A 21,359-nucleotide genomic window follows, 5' to 3' on the forward strand; every position below is an offset into this window, starting at 1 on the left:
TTTATTGGTGGCCAACTCCTTCTACTCCATTGATGAATTTCTTAGTAAAACCAACTGATTTGTATATAAGTACAACATAACTTTTGCACAATTTCAGTGCAGTAATGTGTTCACTGAAAATTTGTGTGTCTGTGTCTGTCTGTCTGTCTGTGTGTGTGTGTGTGTGTGTGTGTGTGTGTGTGTGTGTGTGTAAGTGTAATCTAACTTCTGCACCATTTCAGTGCAGTAATGTGTTCATTGTAAATAAGTATTACAGTAGTTGTATTACACGTTTATTACCTTATAAATAAATAAAAAACTTTTTTATTTTAAATTCAGTGCATTAGTATTTGTAAAATGACTCTTAGTGTTCATTAAAAATGACGATCATTCCACTTGGGACCTGTGGAATGGTACATTAGCTTATTTGTTTTAGTTGTAAATATTTGTCATGTATTGTTGTTTTTCTGACATGTTCCACATCCTGGAGGACCTCCTCACTACGGATCAATTGGAATGAAAGTAAATCTAATCTAATCTAATCTGTGTACGTCCAACATTCATTTCTGCTATTATTTCAAGCACTGTTGCTTTTCTGTTAGCACTGACAACGACGCTGCTCTCGATCGTTAAGTGAAGGCCTTCGACCACTGCGTTGTCCGTGGTGAGAGGTAATGCCTGAAATTTGATACTCTCAGTACATTCTTGGCACTATGAATCGCGGAATACTGAATCCCCTAAAAATTTCCGAAATGGAATGTGCACTGCATCTAGCTGCAACTACCATTCCGCGTTCAAAATCTGTTAATTCCCGACGTGTGGCCATAGTCACGCCAGAAACCTTTTCACGTGAATCTCCTGAATAAAACTGACAGCTCCGCCACATACACTGCCCTTTTATTGTGTAACGGATATTACAGCCATCTGTATATCTCCATATCGCTGACGTTTGTTACCTCAGTATATATACCGATACGACAGTGTTCCGACTTACCTATGCAGTTTCGTGGCCCTTCTCCAAAAGGAAGGTATACGTAGGGATGCCTCTCTGCCTTCTCTTCCTCAGAGAACCTCTCAGGATTGAAGCGTTGGGGTTCTGGGAAATACTGGGGATCGTTGTGAAGACCGTAGACCGGGACGAAAACAGTCGCTCCCTCTTCAAGCTGAGGCCCGCCATCGGGGAACTTGTAGCGGCGCGTGCACTTCCGTGCCAGAATCGCTCCCGGTGGATACATTCTCAGCGTTTCTGTAAGATAAAAGGCGTGTAACTGATTAGTAATCATATTTTGACTCATTATGCCACCTGCAGGTAACAGTTTACTAATGCCCACGAGAGACTCTAGTAGTGTTGAAAAAACTTAACATTGACTACCAATGATATCAGCAACGCACAGGACACGTGGTCATGACATTAGGTATGAAATTTGAAATCGAGTTATCTGTCAAATATGTTACAGTATGGAAGTGGAACGTGGACGATAAACGGTTTGGACAAACAGAGAATAGAAGCTTTCGAAATGTGGTGCTACAGAAGAATGCTGAAGATTAGATGGGTAGATCACATAACTAATGAGGAGGTATTGAGTAGAATTGGGGAGAAGAGAAGTTTGTGGCACAACTTGACTAGAAGAAGGAATCAGTTGGTCGGACATATTCTGAGGCATCAAGGGGTCACCAGTTTTATACTGGAGGGCAGCGCAGAGGGTAAAAATCGTAGAGGGAGACCAAGAGATGAATACACTAAGCAGATTCAGAAGGATGTAAGTTGCAGTAGGTACGGGGAGATGATGAAGCTTACACAGGATAGAGTAGCATAGAGAGCTGCATCAAACCAGTCTCTGGACTGAAGACCACAACAACAACATGTTACAGTAGTTAGTGACTTAGTGTAGCACTACTGAATGGGTGAGGAGTTGAGAATGGGTAAATTGCAATGAAAATATTTAGCCTCTACCAGACATACCAGCACAAAAATCAGATGTGCTCTGATTGCAATTAGCACATCAGAACTAACACGGAGTTATGATTCTTAACCTTTCACTCACGGAAGGCACATGTTCCTATATATTATGTAGGACGATGATAAGCAGATGACTATGTAAATAGACAGGAGTATCAAATTTCAGTTCACGCAATGAACAGTAGAGAACGAATACAGAAGCATAGCTTACGTTAGTAAGACTGCATGAAACTACGAACAAAGACTAATGGCATCATAATGGATTAGTCCTACACAGATTGTATAAGAGCTACAAGAAATAGTGTGCTAAGTATAGGCATACCTCTAGGAGGAAGAGCACGGTAGACACAATACCAAACGTTCTTTAAATCAGGGGTGTGACAAAGTGACTCGTTGCAACATCGCACATGAGTTTCTTTCCACTATATCTCAGACAAAGCTCTCTCGTGGAAGTAACGATTCAAAAAATTTTTCCTGAGCCAAAATACACAACATGGAATTAATAGAATTTCAGAGCCTCACCTGATACTACTTTGTCGAGGTACGACATCTCGGCAATGGCCTCGTACGTCAGCTGTCCGTTGTTCTTGTGCATCGTGGCGTCCACCTCCTCCTGCAGCCTCTTCTGCACGTCCGGGTTGAGGGCCAGCTCGTACAGCGCGAAGCTCATCGTCGTCGACGACGTCTCGAAGCCAGCCAGGAAGAACACGAACGCCTGCGCGGCCACCTCGTCTATCGACAACTCTGTAAGCCAGAGAAAGTGCACCCTTAGCGCAGTCCCATGTAACCGAAGTTAGTCTGCTAGTCATACTGCAAATTCTGCAGGACATTATGTTTGCTTTTCCCGTTACTAGGTTAGAACTCACTCCCCTCTGTACTGGGCAAGTGAAAGATTGTGATTCTGCATGTGAAACGAGTGAAGTTCTTTAAGAGTATGTTAGACAACGGGAAGAGAACATCAAAGATTAGGGCACATACGTAATTGTGGAAAGAATCAACAACAACAAGAGCAGAAACTTACGCAGACGGAAAATAATGTGTACTTCGGAGTAATGATTGAAACGAGAACTTAGCTTTCACCAGTCAGACTTCATTACATTTTCCGTTCGCGTTTAAGAGGTTTAAGCCTCCACCATCAGGTGAATTCATGTGAATTAATGCTGCAATTATGTGTTGCGTTTACAACTTCGGAGGAACTTGTGGCAGTCTCCAGTGGTCACAGACTCGTTTTCCTCTCGTGTATGTGATACTGCATGTGATGCAGCACGACGAAAACAGCAGGTTGTAACTACTGGAAACAGTAACACAAGTTACCCCATCGTCATATACACAACATATTCGCTTCGTATAAGCGGCACTCAAAAAGGTTACTTGCGAAGGTCGTACAATCCAGAATCGGCATGATAGTTAGGCAAAATCGTGGTGAGTACTGAGGCAATCATCCCAGCTACACATTAGGTTTTTTTTCCTTTATTGAATTTCGACTCAACGCTTAGTACGCTGCTCTTCAGCCTACAGAATTTTTAAAACATAAGTAGATAAGAAACAATAAAAGCAGGCGATAAAACGGTGACTTAAATTGTAAAACGGCTGAAAATTGTGGAAAGTTAAAACATAAAACAAAGGGTGGGCGATGCTAATAAAGTACACAGGAAGCAGACAAATAAAACAGTAGACAGAAAATTAAAAACACACGGCGACAGTCTGGTTTCTGATCGCGAGAGATATAAAAATCACACCCAGCGACAGTATGATGTCCGTTCGCATCATTTCGGAAAAGACGCGCAACACTTAACGATCACTGGAAACACTGCACTAAAAAGTCGGCACGAAGATGACACACCACAGCCAAGGGCAGATGGGGGGTGACCCGGACAGATGAGGGGAAAAAAGAGGGGAGGAGAGGAAAAACGAAAGGGGATGGAACGGACAGAGGGAGAGGACTCATAAGGGGGGGGGGGGCGCAGGGCAGACGCGAGAGGGAATGGGGAAAGGCAGAGGAGGGAAATGCAAAAGGACTCAGGGGTGAGAAGGGAAACAGAGAGAGGCTAGGCAGGGAAAAAACAGAGTGGAAGGGGGGGGGGGAGAGGGAGCACAGAAAAGCGACAAAGGATGGGAGGGAGAGGTGAGGATCAGAGTTGATAGGAGGGATAAATGAAGGGAGAGATGGTATCATCCGGGAGGGGGAGTTGATGGAAGCCACCTTGGGAAAGGAGATGAAGGATGGAGGGTCGGGGGACACAACAGTGAAGGCATGGCAGAGGGCAGGGGTTGTAGAGGAGAGGAGCAACCAGGGGATAAGGGGTATCAAGGCAGTGGGAGGTGTAGAGTGTGTGTGGGGGGGGGGGAAAGGAATCAGGTCGTAGAGGATCTGAGTGGGGGACAGGAGGCGTATACGGAAGGCGAGGTGAGGTACATGGTGATCAAGGGGGGGGGGGCGGATATCCAGGCAGAACTGGCATAACAGAGGATGGGATGGATTAAGGATTTGTAGGTGTGGAGGATGGTAGAGGTGTTCAACCCCCGATGCCTGGCCAGAGAGGAGTTTGAAGAGTTGGAGGTGGTTATGGGCTTTGGATTGGATAGAACGGAGATGAGGGATCCAGGTGAGGTGATGGCCAATGGTGAGGCCAAGGTAGGTGAGGGTGGGGGAACACATCAGGTTGCAGATTGCAGATTTATGTTTGGTAAGACACTATGCCCTCCTATAGGAAGAAGTAGAAAAGTGCCTGTAGCAGATCTTCGTCCCACAATAATCGTCGACCCTTCAAGGTTCTTTTTAAGGCACTGAAGGTTGATAATCACGTTGGGATAGATCAGGACTAGGGGCGGTTGCTCTAGTGTCTCCCACTTGTCCGTAACAGATAAGACCGACCTCCCAGAATGACTTCTGTCATGTGGCGAACTGCGACCAGCACGGAACTTGGCGCACCATTCCACATCGGCGGTTTTCGAAAGACATGCTGCCCCATACACATTTTTCTTTCTTCGATGCATGTGTACCAATGGTTTTACTTCAGCAGCCAAGAAAGGAATAACAGCATGTTGGTCCTATTTGGAAGCATTTGGTAATAAAGTTGCCATAGTTTAAATTACCGCATTTATCGCATGCATGTGGGAAAGGCAAAAGTCTCCACACTAATCCCTTGCCTACATGTCGGCGCTTTTACACCCACACTGGAGTCGCGCCACTTTGCATACCCTACAGCAACCCCCCGAAACGGTTGGTTGGTGGACTTGGGAGAAGGGACCAAACAGTGAAGTCATCGATCCAGTTGTATTAGCGAAGGATAGTAAAGGGACTCGGCCGTGCCCTTGCAAAGGAACCATCCCGGCATTTGCCTGAGGCGATATAGAGAAATCACAGAAAACCTAAATGCGGGTGGCCGGACGCGGGTTTGAAACGTCGTCCTTCCGAATGCGACTCCAGTGTGATAATCACTGCGCCACCTCATTTTGATCGCCTTTTATATTATCCACACATATCCACATGATGATGGGGAATTAATCCCCGGAAACGAGTAGTAGAAATAAAATAAAAGGTGACTGCTAAGAGTAAACCTGTTATTTCAGTCCTTATGTATACCAGTCACGGTAAAACCAAACCTGAATTGTACCCATTTAAAGCTAATCTGCAGTTAAATTATTCAGTTTTCTTCGAGCAATATGGTGCAGCGAGTGCATGTAGTTCACTTTTCTGAAGGAATCGTAACCGGTTTTCTTCATTTCAGATCTTACTATGTTAGGTAAGGTCAATGTTTGGTTGGTTACTTATATCCGGCTATGCAAGTGCTCTGTCTCTGGCTACTTCTGCGGCACATGAACGTCGAGTGTTAACATCCTATCCTTTCTTCTGAAGGACGAAATGAGTCACCATCGGAGAACTATATACCCTAGTTATAAGTTCTCTTGAATGGAACATTAAAGTAAGTGTCCTAAAGGATATCCACTGAAACTGGAGAAATCGCCAAGCAAACTTTAGAAACAACCGAATCATAGTCGACATTACATCTGATAAAAAGAAACATGGAATAGAACAGAGACGTCGGTTTAAAATTAAAAAAAAAAATAACCTAACGGGAAAGTACTGCTTTAGCGCCACAGAAAAAAGGGTCCCTGAGACACGTAAAAGATGAAGCCCGAGATTCGTCCATTTCGCCCAGTACCACAAGTGAATAGAGATTAGAAGACATTAGATATATTGGTTAACTCTGAAAACAGGGCCGAAGAGCGTTGAGTATCGTAACAAAATATAATAAGGTGACAAACAATTGAATGCCAAATTAAAATGCTTACAGTGTTGACGATCTGGCTGTAGAGTAGACGTAATAAATATTCCCTCTCGTTCCAAACATTCCGATAGCGTGGTCTAATTACCCTCATCATAGTTGAGGAATTTGTTCACTAATGAGAATGAGAAAAATGGTGTACAGCAGGCGCAACCCTTAAACGAAAACTTTGCTACAAGATAAAACGTACTTTCTCACGTAAGAATCTACACGGGTAAACTGAGAAGTCAAGGATTTATCAACAATTACTTCAGAAATATGTTCCCTGATTAGTTATTGCCCTCGTTCAGTGTCACACCACACATCAATTACGTTGAGGTGCCCTGACTTACTCCAGTTGTCGACGTCCTTGGCGCCGTCCTTGATTGCCTTCGCCTTTTCGTCATCGATGAAGCCCTTGTTCTTCAGCTGTACCAGCAGGTGCATGAAGTCGTTTCGCGTTACGTTGTACTTCTCTCTGTACTCCACTGTCTCTCTGACCATGTTTCGGAAGAATGCGGATACTTCTTCGGTTCCGGCTCCAACTCTGTGGGCAATACTGAGAGTTACACCGACGAAATACAGAATTTGCTGTGGAGTAACGGCTGGCAGAATGGGAAAATCCTTCACCTGAGTGCCTTGGCGATAGTCGGAACGAAGGCGTGCATGAACCGGGCGATCCTGAACTTGAGCGAGGGTTCGAACGCCTTGCGCCCCCACTGTCGGAACTCGGCCTCCGGGTTCCTCTGGCAGTTGCACTCGACGCCGAAGGCGACGGACGCGATGATGTCCGTGGCGTACCTGGCGGACACCTCCCGCATCTCCACCACCTCCCCACGGCTCGCTGGATCTCCCAGTACCTCCACCATCTCACGGCCGCAGTCTTGCATCGTCTAGAGAGATAATCACAGAATCAACAAGCTGAGTATTAAAGATAAGGAGCAAAGTATAGTTCCCCGCAATAAGGAATGACAGCGTGTGAAATATATAATGAAACAAAGACAAGTGTAAATAATGGTGCACCTGTACGAAACTATACGACATTAGCATGTTGTTGGGACGGTAGAGAATACTTTGCCACATAAACTGCACCAGCATTAACTCAAGAGATAGGAGAGATTAGGAAGATCATTGTTGTTGTTGTGGTCTTCAGTCCAGAGACTGGTTTGATGCAGCTCTCTATGCTACTCTATCCTGTGCGAGCTTCTTCATCTCCCAGTACTTACTGCAACGTACATCCTTCTGAATCTGTTTAGTGTATTCACCCCTAGCCGGCCGCAGTGGTCTTTGCGGTTCTAGGCTCTACAGTCTGGAACCGCGAGACCGCTACGGTCGCAGGTTCGAATCCTTCCTCGGGCACGGATGTTTGTGATGTCCTTATGTTAGTTAGGTTTAAGTAGTTCTAAGTTCTAGGGGACTGATGACCTCAGAAGTTGAGTTCCATAATGCTCAGAGCCATCTGAACCATTTATTCACCCCTTGGCCTCCCTCTACGATTTTTAACCTCCACGCTGCCCTCCAATACTAAATTGGTGATCCCTTGATGTCTGAGAATATGCCCTACCAACCGATCCCTTCTTCTGGTCAAGTTGTGCCACAAATTTCTCTTCTCTCCAGTTCTATTCAGCACTTCCTCATTAGTTACGTGATCTACCCATCTAATCTTCAGCATTCTTCTATAGCACCACATTTCGAAAGCTTCTATTCTCTTCTTGTCTAAACTATTTATTGTCTACGTTTCACTTCCATATATTGCTACATTCCATACAAATACTTTCAGAAACGACTTCCTGACACTTAAATCTATATTCGATGTTAACAACTTTCTCTTCTTCAGAAACGCTTTCCTTGCTATTGCCAGTCTACATTTTATATCTTCTCTACTTCGACCATCATCAGTTATTTTGCTCCCCAAATAGCAAAACTCATTTACTGAACCATTCGAGCAGTCACAGAATGGCATCGTATGCAATAGTGTTAATGGATGATGATATTGATTATGATGAGTATTTCAGGAAAGTTTTTGTTAAAAGGCCGATACTGTCTTTTAGACGAGAACAGTCTTCCCTGCTTTAGCAAGACTTTCGATCTCTACTGAATGTTCCGATGCAAGTGAAAGAAGTGGTCATTAGGCTCCAGCTGATAGGACGAATAAAGAGCTGAAGTCTTACTCAGTCGTATCCTGGGTACAGTATTACTCATTTCGTTGTCTTCTATGGTAATCTGTATTTGCAGCTTCCGTTTAGTATTCCAAGATATTTCTCCCCCAGTTCACCACCTGTAGAAATAATAATAATACAGGAAGCGGAATGTGATCTTTTCGTACACTCGAAATGCGCTCGATTACACCCCCGAAAGGTTCCAGTCACTGATGTTTGCCAATATTGGCGTATAAAACCGAATATAGCAATTCCTATTACTGTATTTTCTGCCATCTCAAGTAGCTTGCTCTTCTAGCCCGAATTCAATGATCAGGATATGCACATGATATAGTATCTTAGTTGAAACATTTGCAGACTTACCGTCCAAGTCATAATCTGCGCTGGATACTCCGATATTTATCGCTCTCTGCAAAATCTCGGCATGCATTCGGTGAGTGGCTGATACCACTTCTTATACGTAGCGTTTGTGTTTCCAGATCGTCAGAGAGTACATCTTTGCTGCGATGTCGAAGACCACAAGAAACGCCAGATCCCTTATGGCAACGAAGTGCCATCTGACGTCCAGTGGTATGATATGTACCGTATAGAAAACGAAAGTGTTATCATTAGTGAGCCTTTCTTCTGGATCCAGAGTTTTTCACTACAATTAGTTCGTACCACCATTTGCAGTGATTTTACTCACAAGAAGGTACATTACACCACTGGATCTTTGCTGCAATTCTACCAATGTCTCTTGACGTTGACTAGTATCAGGTTTTATAAGGTTGGATGACGCAACAAGATGTGTGCATGTCAGTTTTGTTTGAACTTTTCGTGATACTAACGCAAGAAATGGCTACTAATTGTTATTGGGAATAGGTGTAAGGTGTACGTTATATACAGTGATCAGCAACTACTGACCTGACACATCATTTTCAGCTTTCCCGATGTAAACGTGGGCGTCATCTTGGCCCGCATCCTCTTCCATTTGGCGCCATTCATGAAGAACAGGTTGTGATTCAGCGGTTCTTGCTCGTTGTGAGGGACTCCTCTGTCGCGGAACGAATCAAAGTCCTTGACCAGCAGCAGCCGGATAAAGTCCGGATCCCTCAAGACCAGTGTTGGTATACCGAACTGGTACATTCCCACGTACCTCTCACCTGCAGTACAGGAAAGAGAGCTATCAGCAATTACGATATACATGGAACGTAAGAAAGTGATAAAAAGTTACTGCGCAGAATAATGATTGGAAAATTTCAAACTGTTCTGATAGATCCTACATTATCCCTGAAAAACCTCAGAAACTTTGTCGATATAGACTAAATTCACCCTGCACGTGCTACTGCGTCTCTGAAACTGCAATTGAAACTGACTGGGTAACCATCATCACTTTCAATTGGAAAGAAACAGAGCCTGTGAATCTCACCGTCGTTTATGTTCCCCCCGGTCAGCGAAATTATATTATAGTAGATATACTTTTTGCTCCTGTAGATGCACGATGAGAAGAAATTCCAGAATGTAGAACATGCCAGGAAACACAAACAGCTAATAAATATTAACAGAGAAAAACATTCACTAATATCCCTAGTGAAATTCTCCTTATGGAGTTGAAATAAGTCAAAAAATCCTAAATATTATTTCACTTAAAATATAATAACGAACTTGTCACAAAACATGTAAATGTATATGATAATTCTTAGGCTATTGGGATTTGTATCAACGAACAGAAAAATAATTTTGTAACACTTATTTACAATGGTCGTTTACTGCACTGAATTTGTACAGAAGTTAGATTCTACGCAGTACTCGACTTATTTGATATTTTTAGTAACATATACACGTCATTCGGTTCTGCTAAAAAGTTCATCATTGGACTAGAAGGAGTTGGTCACCAGTAAATCCTGTAGGCTCCTGTTAAACTGAACTTTATCAATAATTAAACTTCTTATGGCTACTCGTAAGATATTGAAAATGTGTGATTCTGAATAATGGGCACCTTTCTGGACCAAATTAACAGACTGTAACTCTTTGTAGAGATTGTTCTTATTTACTGTAGCGGAAGTTAGTACACCAGTTTCCCTAAACAGGCCCCCGCAATACTATCTTGCGTTACGTCTGACAATGTTCAAACTGAAAATAGAGATTTGTTTAGGCGTTTCCGCGGTTGTGTAATATTCTCCTCCAGTTGAAATTATTATCGAGCTGTAATCCCAAGAATTTAACACTGTTGCCATATTTTAGGCATATACCGCCGGGAAACATCTTACAAGTTCTCAATTGCATGTGATGTGCCGGCCTGAGTGGCCGAGCGGTTCTAGGTGCTACAGTCTGGAAACGCGCAACCGCAATGGTCGGAGCTTCGAATCCTGCCTCGGGCATGGGTGTGTGTGTGTTGTCCTTAGGTTAGTTAGGTTTAAGTAGTTCTAAGTTCTAGGGGACTGATGACCTCAGTAGTTAAGTCCCATAGTGCTCAGAGCCATTTGAACCATTTGAACCATGCGGTGTCTTTTCAAAGTTTAATGACAAATAACCGGCTAGAAAAAAATTATTTAAATCCGTGAAATTTTCATTAACCAATATTTCTAAGACTATACTTGATTTTCTCCATATCACAATATTTGTACTCGTATCATTCCCAAATGAAACAAACTTCGCATTTCATAAGGTTAGTGATCAAACGTCATTGATATAAACAACAAAAAGTAAGGGTCCTAATATAGAAGCTTCTGGGATGCCACACGTTACTAGTTCCCAGGTGAATGATAGCTCAATACAGGTCTCTTTCCTATTGACACCCTTTAGCTGTAGTCAAAGATGTGGACTTTGGAGCACTTAGCATCATTTTCTGTTGCACCGTAATATTCTAATTTACTTAGGAGGATAAAGTGATTTATACAATCAAATAACTTTTTCAAATCAAAAAGCATGACAATACCCGGTTCGGTATACGACAGCCAATCTGATTTATTTCGTATTAGTGGGCGGCTGCCTGTCAAAAACACGTGGTTGTTTAGATTGTGTGGAGCTATCACATTTGTCGTTATTTTCGACCCCTGAAAATTTAGTAAGTTGACCAAGCTGTGTACACCACTCGTCCTCCACTATGAGTGTCGACAAGACGTTCGGTCTCGCCAATACAATCACAATTAAGCTGGTAGAATCGTGGTGAGTGAAGCTTACCTACAGCGTGTTCAGTGAGACACAAGTAACCTCTTACTTTGTAATTGTGGCGGGGCTCACCTTTGAACTGGTTGTAGATGTCCTGTACCACGAACTCTAGGCGGGTCTGGCCCAGGAAGCTCCGCCTGAGGTTCCCGAACGGGATCTGCGGCTCCGCCTGCGGCACGCCCCGGCTGCTCCAGTAGGTGAAGCGGCGCGAAAACCAGGCGTAGGCGGCGCCCGCTGCCACCAGCAGCACGGCCAGTAAGTCGTTCAGCCAACAGCCTAGCAGCGGCTCCATGCTGACGGCGACGCACAGTAGCGGACCCACCTGCTAGCTCTCACTGGAAGCGGCCAACGTGCTGCAACAAAAGGCACCCGCAATGAAGGTAGCTGATAAAGGATAACTATGGGCAAAGAGCTGCATTTTACTGTCCTGCACAGTGTCAAAACTTGTCAGAAAATATAATCCGAAACAAATATAGATAAACAGATAATTTTATGGATCCTTCTTTGAATACGTCCTGGATGTGCACATGCTTCTCGTATTGTCTAGAAAAGCATTTAACACTACACTTCTGGCCATTAAAATTACTACACCAAGAAGAAATGCAAATGATAAACGGGTATTCATTGGACAAATTTATTATACTAGAACTGACATATGATTACATTTTCACGCAATTTGGGTGCTTAGATCCTGAGAAAACAGTACCCAGAACAACCACCTCTGGCCGTAATAACGGCCTTCATACGCCTGGGTATTGAGTCAAACAGAGCTTGGATGGCGTGTACAGGTACAGCTGCCCATGGAGCTTCAACACGATGCCATAGTTCATCAAGAGTAGTGACTGGCGTATTGTGACGAGCCAGTTGCTCGGCCACCATTGACAACACGTTTTCAATTGGTGAGAGATCTGGAGAATGTGCTGCCCAGGGCAGCAGTCGAACATTTTCTGTATCCAGAATGGCCCGTACAGGACCTGCAACATCCGGTCGTGCATTATCCTGCTGAAATGTAGGGTTTCGCAGGGATCGAATAAAGGGTAGAGCCACGGGTCGTAACACAAATGAAATGTAACGTCGGATCGAATAAAGGGTAGAGCCACGGGTCGTAACACAAATGAAATGTAACGTCCACTGTTCAAAGTGCCGTCAATGCGAACAAGAGGTGACCGAGACGTGTAACCAATGGCACCCCATACCATCACGCCGGGTGATACGCCGGGCGATGACGAATACACACTTCCAATATGCGTTCACCACGATGTCGCCAAAAACGGATGCGATCCTCTTGATGCTGTATACAGAACTTCGATTCATCAGAAAAAATGACGTTTTGCCATTCGTGCACCCAGGTTCGTCGTTGAGTACACCATCGCAGGCGCTCCTGTCTGTGATGCAGCGTCAAGGGTAACCGCAGCCATGGTCTCCGAGCTGACACTCCATGCTGCTGCAAACGTCGTCGAACTGTTCGTGCAGATGGTTGTAGTCTTGCAAACGTCACCATCCGTTGACTCAGGGGTCGAGACGTGGTTGCACGATCCGTTACAGCCATGTGGATAAGATGCCTGACATCTCGACTGCTAGTGATACGAGGCCGTTGGGATCCACCACGGCGTTCCGTATTACCCTCCTGAACCCACCGATTCCATATTATGCTATCAGTCATTGGATCTCGACCAACGCGAAAAGCAATGTCGCGATACTATAAACCGCAATCGCGATAGACTACAATCCGACCTTTATCAAAGTCGGAAACGTGATGGTACGCATTTCTCCTCCTTACACGAGGCATCACAACGTTTCACCAGGCAACGCCGGTCAATTGCTGTTCGCGTATGAGAAGTCGGTTGGAAACTTCCCTCATGTCAGCACGTTGTAGTTGTCGCTGCCGGCGCCAACCTTGTGTGAATGCTCTGAAAAGCTAATGATTTGCATATCACAGCATCTTCTTCCGTGTCGGTTAAATTTCGCGTCTGTAGCACGTCATCTTCGTGGTGTAGCAATTTTAATGGTCAGTAGTGAATTATCATAAACTGCCATGGCTGGCTGAATCACGTACAATGATTCGATGTTACCGCTGGGATCAGTTGACCGGTTTGTCTTCGTAGAATGTCTTTGGTGGTATGGAGGAAACATGAGAGGTCATTGAGAGAGTGAACACTCGTGGGCAAGGAACTCTGCGTGCGCTGGAGGCTATCGAGAGGACGTGCTTAGCTGAGGCTGCTGGGAGCAAAGGACCGTGCATGTGTGAAGGAAGGCACATGAACAGACTTCGCTAGTTCGGGGGGGGGGGGGGGGGGGGGAAGACGGCACGCCATGGTAGCCTTCTTGTAAAGAATGATGATGGAGTCTCGCTTTTGGATCTTTAGTCATTGAAAACGAGATGACTGATGATTTGATGTTGTCTAGAACCTCGATGAACTGTGTTGTGAAACTGATCTTCTAAGAGATCGAGAAATACGGACAACGCCATTAGCGAATAGATTTAGTTTGGTGGAAATAAGGCGCGAAGGACTTGTTCTGGTAGTGAGGTCTGACAAGTGTGGTACGAGTATGACAAAGGCACGACCGGTCAAAGGGGTGGGTAAATGGTAAGTAATTTTAAGGAAGGTTAGTCTGTACATGCTACTTTCAGAAAAAGTTCTATTTTCTGTTATTGTAACATCTCACTGCGTACGGCTGTATAGTATTCTGGAACTTTTCTTATTTAGGATGGTATGTTTTGGCACAGTGTAGTAATTACCAGAAGTAGTGGACAGCTCTCAGGTTATTGTGTCAGTAACTGTTCTTGGTAAATTGAATTTTGTGAATTGCATTTCCTTTGGTTAACTAACTGTGAGTAATCGACCGAGAACTGGTCATTTTCAGTGCGAGCTTTGGTTAAATTATTTATCAATCATTCTCATAAATGCTTTTGGCAGACTAATTTAACTAGTGGAAATTTAATGGCAATTCTCATCTGGAATTGTTAGTTTATAGGTTATTGTAAAAGAACTGTCTTTTGGTATTGTCAAAAAAACGTTCGAATGTGTGTGAAAACTTATGGGACTTAACTGCTAAGGTCATCAGTCCCTAAGGTTACACACTACTTAACCTAAATTATCCTAACGACAAACACACACACCCATGCCCGAGGGAGGACTCGAACCTCCGCCAGGACCAGCCCCACAGTCCATGACTGCAGCGCCTGAGACCGCTCGGCTAATCCCGCGCGGCTTGGTATTGTCTGAGCTTTTTTTAATTTGAACTTAAGGGATTGAAATACTATTTTGTTCAAGGGAAGTTGCTTCAGAATATTGTTTTAATATTGTCGTTTAAATTTTTTTGGGTATTTTCTTTGCATAAGCTTTTGTAAGTGAATGTTGGAAAACCAAACAAAAGGGTTTCACTGCTAGATGAAACTGATAAACTAATGATTGTTGGATCTTAACTAAAGCCTTCAGCAAAGTAAATTAAGTGGTAGGGCATCGTGTTGACTGTTCAGCCAATGTGTAAAAAAGGTTGTTGGGCTACTGAAAATCAGTAAACTTCTGTAGTAAGGACAGTTTGACCTTCAATGTACAACCAGTCCACTCTACTTCCCCACTAAATCTGAGTCTTTGTATATCTCTGACACTGAAACAATTTAAAATCCAAGAAAAATTATTGCAGCTTGTGATAACGTCCACAGGAATCCCTGATTTTAGAGTCGTGGTATAAAAAAGTATATTACAAATGTTCTTTACTATTTCTGGATTCAGACAGGGAGATGCTTCTTCATCTCCGCTTTTCAACTTTGTAGAACACATCAACGCCTCTGGGAAAGAAACTGGAGCACAGCTTAAAAATATTGTCATTTGCAGATGAAACTGTAATCTTAGTAAAAATGTCTAACGAAACATTTTACTCAATGCAATGTTGTACAATAGTTTACTTTCTAGACGATTTGCAAACTAATACAGATAAAACCAAGTACTTTGCCATCACATGGCAAACTAACGCAACACATGCCTAAAACTGCCTTCAAAAAAGGACGAAAAACTAAAACACTTTACTTACCTTGCAACCATGATAACTACAGGCAGTAGTATCAAATAAGATATACACATCTGAATACAGAAAGCAATTATGTGTTTCTTTCCAGTGTTGTTCATAATAAAAAGCAGTCTTACCAAAAACAAATTTAGAGATACACATTCAACGTGATTCAGCTGCCCCTTCCTATTCAATTTATGTAACCTCCATTATATCTGTTGTCAGGAACAGTATCCACACAGACGACAGCCATGTCATCGATATAAGTGTCCTCACAGAGCTTTGGCCGAGTGTTAGCAAACGGAATTGTACTGTAAAAAATACAAGTGAGGATTGGCCATGGGTTACACGATATTTTTGGACCAAGATATATCTTACACCTGCCGTACTTATCCAGGTGTCTTCAATCTTTCTTCGTGTAATTATCGATGTAGTCCTAAAGACTTTGGATATCTCTGTAAGCTTATTCGACGCATCAGACATTATACAGGGTGGTCCATTGATCGTGACCGGCCCAAATATCTCACGAAATAAGCGTCAAACGAAAAAACTACAAAGAACGGAACTTGTCTAGCTTGAAGGGGGAAACCAGATGGCGCTATTTTTGGCCCGCTAGATGGCGCTGCCATAGGTCAAACGTATATCAACTGAATTCTTTTTAAAAATAGGAACCCCCATTTTTTTATTCGTGTAGTACGTAAAGAAATATGAATATTTTAGTTGGACCACTTTTTTCGCTTTTTGATAGATGGCGCTGTAATTGCCACAAACATATGGCTCACAATTTTAGACGAACAGTTGGTAACAGGTAGGTTTATTAAATTAAAATACAGAACGTAGGTACGTTTGAAAATTCTATTTCTGTTGTTCCAATGTTATAATGTACCTTTGTGAACTTATCATTTCTGAGAATGCATGCTGTTACAGCGTGATTACCTGTAAATACCACATTAATGCAATAAATGCTCAAAATGATGTCCGTCAACCTCAATGCATTTGGCAATACGTGTAACGACATTCCTGTCAACAGCGAGTAGTTCGCCTTCCGTAATGTTCACACATGCATTGACAATGCGCTTACACATGTTGTCAACCGTTGTCGGTGGATCACGATGGCAAATATCCTTCAACTTTCCCCACAGAAAGAAATCCGGGGACGTCAGATCCGGTGAACGTGCATGCCATGGTATGGTGCTTCGACTACAAATCCACCTTTCATGAAATATGCTATTCAACACTGCTTCAACCGCACGCGATCTATGTGCCCGACATCCATCATGTTGGAAGTGCATCGCCATTCTGTCATGCAGTGAAACATCTTGTAGTAACATCGGTGGAACATTACGTAGGAAATCAGCATACATTGCACCATTTAGATTGCCATCGATAAAATGAGGACAATTATCCTCCCTCCCATAATGCCGCACCATACATTAACCCGCCAAGGTCACTGATGTTCCAATTGTTGCAGCCATCGTGGATTTTCCGTTGCCCAATAGTGCATATTATGCCGGTTTACGTTACCGCGCCGGCCGGTGTGGCCGTGCGGTTCTAAGCGCTTCAGTCTGGAACCGCGTGATCGCTACGGTCGTAGGTTCGAATCCTGCCTCGGGCATGGATGTGTGTGATGTCCTTAGGTTAGTTAGGTTTAATTAGTTCTAAGTTCTAGGCGACTGATGATCTCAGAAGTTAAGTCGCATAATGCTCAGAGCCATACGTTACCGCTGTTGGTGAATGACGCTTCGTCGCTAAATAGGACGCGGGCAAACAGTCTATCAACATCCCGTAATTTTTCTTGTGCCCAGTGGCAGGACTGTACACGACGTTCAAAGTCATTGCCATGCAATTCTAGGTGCATAGAAATATGGTACGGGCGCAATCAATGTTGATGTAGCATTCTCAACACCGACGTTTTTGAGATTCCCGATTCTCGCGCAATTTATCTGATGCGGATTAGCTGCGACAGCAGCTAAAACACCTACTTGGGCATCATCATTTGTTGAGGGTCGTGGTTGACGTTTCGCATGAGGCTGAACACTTCCTGTTTCCTTAAATAACGTAACTATCCGGCGAACGGTCCGGACATTTGGATGATGTGCAGGATGCCGAGCAGCATACACAGCACACGTCCGTTGCGCATTTTGATCACAATAGTCATACATCAACACGATATCGACCTTTTCCGCAATTGGTAAACGGTCCATTTTAACACGGGTAATGTATCACGAAGCAAATACCGCCCGCACTGGCGGAATGTTACGTGATACCACGTACTTATACGTTTGTGACTACTGCAGCGTCATCTATCACAAAGCGAAAAAAGTGGTCCAACTAAAACATTCGTATTTCTTTACGTACTACACGAATATGTAATAAAAAATGGGAGTTCCTATTTTTAAAAAACGCAGTTGATATCCGTTTGACTTTCGGCAGCGCCATCTAGCGGACCAACCATAGCGCCACCTGGTTTCCCCCTTCAAGCTAGAAAAGTTTCGTTCTTTGTAGTTTTTCCGTTTGACGCTTATTTCGTGACATATTTGGCCCGGTCACTATGAATGCACCACCCTGTATAGCGGAAAACTGTTACTTCCACACTTCCCCATTTTGGCTTCTCCTATTTATGTCGTTATTTGCAATGGTGAAACACACGTTATAAGGCAACGTTTCTGAACGACTTACGAAACGTTAAGGACTGTAAACGGAATAAACTTACAGAGACACCCAAAATCTGTATGAATATACCGCAAATTATACAATGAAAGAATGGAGACACTTAAATAAGTATCATAGCAGTAAGGTATGACTTAGTCCAAAAATAATGTTAACTTGTAGCCAGTCCTCACTTGTATTTTTAAAAGATAATTCTATTCTATAACAGTCGCTCAGAGTTCTGGGAGGGAACGAACATCGATTACGTGGCTGTCGCCTATATGGACACCACCCCTGATACAGACGTAGTGCAGCGTGCCTAAAACGAATGGCAGAGGCAGCTAAATCTCCCTGTGTATAAAACTCTTATCGTAGTTGTATTATCGTTCACGTGTGGTATTTGGGCATTAACAAATCAGCATTGGATGAATCAAAAATCTTAGAAAGAAAAATCTTAGAAATGTATGTGGAAGAATCAGTGATAAAATACAGCAGAATGGAGAAAACTAACAGGCACAGAAATCTATGGTTTAATTGAAAGCCAAACATCTGAAATTGAAACTGCGGCATGTTTTTGTCTTGGACATTCACCTCGCAGTCAGGGAAAAAAAATCGTCCATGTGCGTACAGAACATATTCTAGAACGAAGACCTATCGAAAGACCTAGACCATCTCTCTTTGATATCAGGGAGAGAATGAAAATCCTATTTGTGAGGAACAGGAAATTAAATGTTAATTAAGTAGGGCCTACTACTGTCAAACCACTGTGAAATCAAGAGCCATGGTTTGTGAAGTTTGTTGCAAACAATAACAAGATCTTTATCTGAGATTCCCTTTCTAACTTTTATTAGCTCGTGTTACATCTAATATGGAATCGCCTAATATTTCGCAAACACTTCAGAATACGATTGTATGACTTTCCAGAAGAGATACTCGCAGTATGCATGAGGGTGGGCCTTACCTTCTAACTTATTTTATAAATAAATAAAGAGGAAAAATTATTATTTTTCTTCAAATGTTACTTCGCATTGAAAAAAATTATGGAAAGATGTGTAAAATAATATAACTGTAGTTATTGTTGCAGAAAATCCTTCGTTAAAACATTTTCTGCTATTGTTTTAACAATGAAATTTCAGTTTTAGCTCTGAAACGTCTAGATCAACAATACAAATACAAAGACATACACAAATACGGTCGATAACGAAAGAAGGAGATAAAGATTACGACGGTATCGGTACGGGGCTTCGGTCCACTTACTTTGCACGCAGTGAGTTTTCTCGGCGATATTGTCCTGAAATGCCAGTCAACAGAGAGGTCCTGCTTGCTGACTGTGTTTTCAGTCGTTGTCCTGTGACTACTGAGAACGGGCAGCGCGGGCGGCTGTTATATAGCGGATGTAGGTCACACAAAGCCGGTACCACCGTGAGTCGGCGTTTTGCGCCGATTCCCTGTTCCAAGCCAGTGGCGGACTTTAACCTCGGAGTTAACACAGCTGTGAGCCACTGGTGTCATTTTGCGTGGACTCTGCACCTATTGCGTGAATCCTGAAGCACCTATATCTTGATTGGACTAGAGACACAGCGGTTATCACACAGATGAATCATATTCAAACACAAGTGAGATTGTAAATATCATTGCAGACAGTTGGCGCACATGTTTTGAACTCTTAAGAGTAGAGTAAATTATGGTTAATGTTTTCCTCTTATAGCGTCCCTTTACCAATATGTAATGCAATAATATTTTTTGCAAGTGAAATGAGACGCAGAAAAACTGTGAGAAAAACTCGTGTGACCATGAAATGCATAAAGACTTCATACTAAAAATTACAAATATAATAGTTTAAAACGCAAAGACAATGATGATGTATTTGAAAAATGAAAGCTATCTTTGTACTGATAAGTGTTCATCTGCGGTCTTCAACCGATTTATGTGTGTAAAGGTTCTCTCTCTCTCTCTCTCTCTCTCTCTCTCTCTCTCTCTGTGTGTGTGTGTGTGTGTGTGTGTTTGTGTGTGTGTATGTGTGTGTGTGTGTGTGTGTGTGTGTATGTGTGTGTGTGGCTGTCTTCTGAAGCGTAATTACGTACACTGCTTATTCACGTCTGTAACGTAATTTAATATAATTTACTGAGCTGATGTCATATAGATAATAAATTAAAGTGTGAGCTGAGTGTTATTTGTAGAAGTGTTAAACCTGAGTCGAATAATCCCAATTTTCAGAAATATGGCATTGTCTGCAGTGGAGAGCTGCAGTCAGCAGCCATTACGTGGCACATTTAAAATTCACATTATTGTTTTGCAGGCGCGTTACTATCAGCGCAGATTATTTAATAATTTTTCCTCTAGGAAAGCTGAATTCCTGGACCGGGCAGTTCAATAAAGAATTTGCTAGTCATTTTAAGGTATTGTGTGGAATTAGGCTGTGTTCTGTACTAAGTTTAAAGGAGAACGACTTTCATTACAAAAAGTGAACGTTATACTTAACCCAGCACTTTGAAAAGCTGCAGCTAAAGGGCCATCTAAAAGCATATTTATTTTCACAAATAATTTATCAAGGTGCATTTGGTTGTGTTTTAATATGCTTTCAAGATATCGATCGTATGTGGCTTACAATTCGCATAGCGTTGTTACATTGTTTTTACTGCTTTCACTGTTACGCCACATATAGACAATTTCACTGCAATAACAAACAAAATTTTAATTAACAAAAAAATAACAAACTGAAATATTAACACATTTTCCAAGAATGAATAAGTTAATCAGAGTACAGGCGCATTAAACTCTATAATGTTCATACCTGAATAAGAAGCGTAGTGTACTTCTGTACGTTTAGGGTTCGTCATTTGTACTGCTAGATGCTACGAAAGTTATTAGAGTTGGCTGCTCTCGCTATCAGCATATAAGTTTACCGTTGTAAGCACCATTACTATCGTAGTGAAGTTATTGCTAAATAAAATGAATTACTCTTGTTAGAAATTCTTGATCTGCGGTAACTTTTAATTAAATAACGACAGAATGGGTATTATTATGGGACACAGCGCTGGGCTGTTCGTTTGTACTACAGGAAGTGTGAAGTTTGTTTTCCACTTTTCTTCTTAGCTCTTCTTGTCAATGAATAATATGCACTGCGATATTGAAAATGTTATTTGGGCTTCATTACGCGTTTCTGTTGATTTACTCTGTAGC

The 21,359-nt window shown here is 42.6% G+C and overlaps 1 protein-coding gene across 3 annotated transcripts in view; it reads right to left on the bottom strand.

Moving 5' to 3' along the window:
- The window catches only part of LOC126190918 (cytochrome P450 6k1-like), a 65,356-nt gene extending 45,835 nt beyond the window's left edge, over positions 1 to 19,521 (bottom strand). Inside the window, exons 1-6 of one of the 3 annotated variants that reach the window (XM_049931551.1) lie at positions 11,589 to 11,826; positions 9,270 to 9,508; positions 6,838 to 7,100; positions 6,561 to 6,754; positions 2,462 to 2,683; positions 974 to 1,225 (exon numbers count right to left, since the gene is read on the bottom strand). In XM_049931551.1, the coding sequence (XP_049787508.1) occupies positions 974 to 1,225; positions 2,462 to 2,683; positions 6,561 to 6,754; positions 6,838 to 7,100; positions 9,270 to 9,508; positions 11,589 to 11,808 (1,390 nt within the window). In that variant the 5' untranslated portion in view covers positions 11,809 to 11,826. The other 2 variants (XM_049931549.1, XM_049931550.1) reach the window with 2 other exon arrangements.
- Between the last annotated feature and the right edge of the window lie 1,838 nt (positions 19,522 to 21,359).

This window comes from Schistocerca cancellata, chromosome 6 (assembly GCF_023864275.1).
Source record: "Schistocerca cancellata isolate TAMUIC-IGC-003103 chromosome 6, iqSchCanc2.1, whole genome shotgun sequence".
Classification (NCBI taxonomy): Eukaryota; Metazoa; Arthropoda; class Insecta; order Orthoptera; family Acrididae; genus Schistocerca; species Schistocerca cancellata.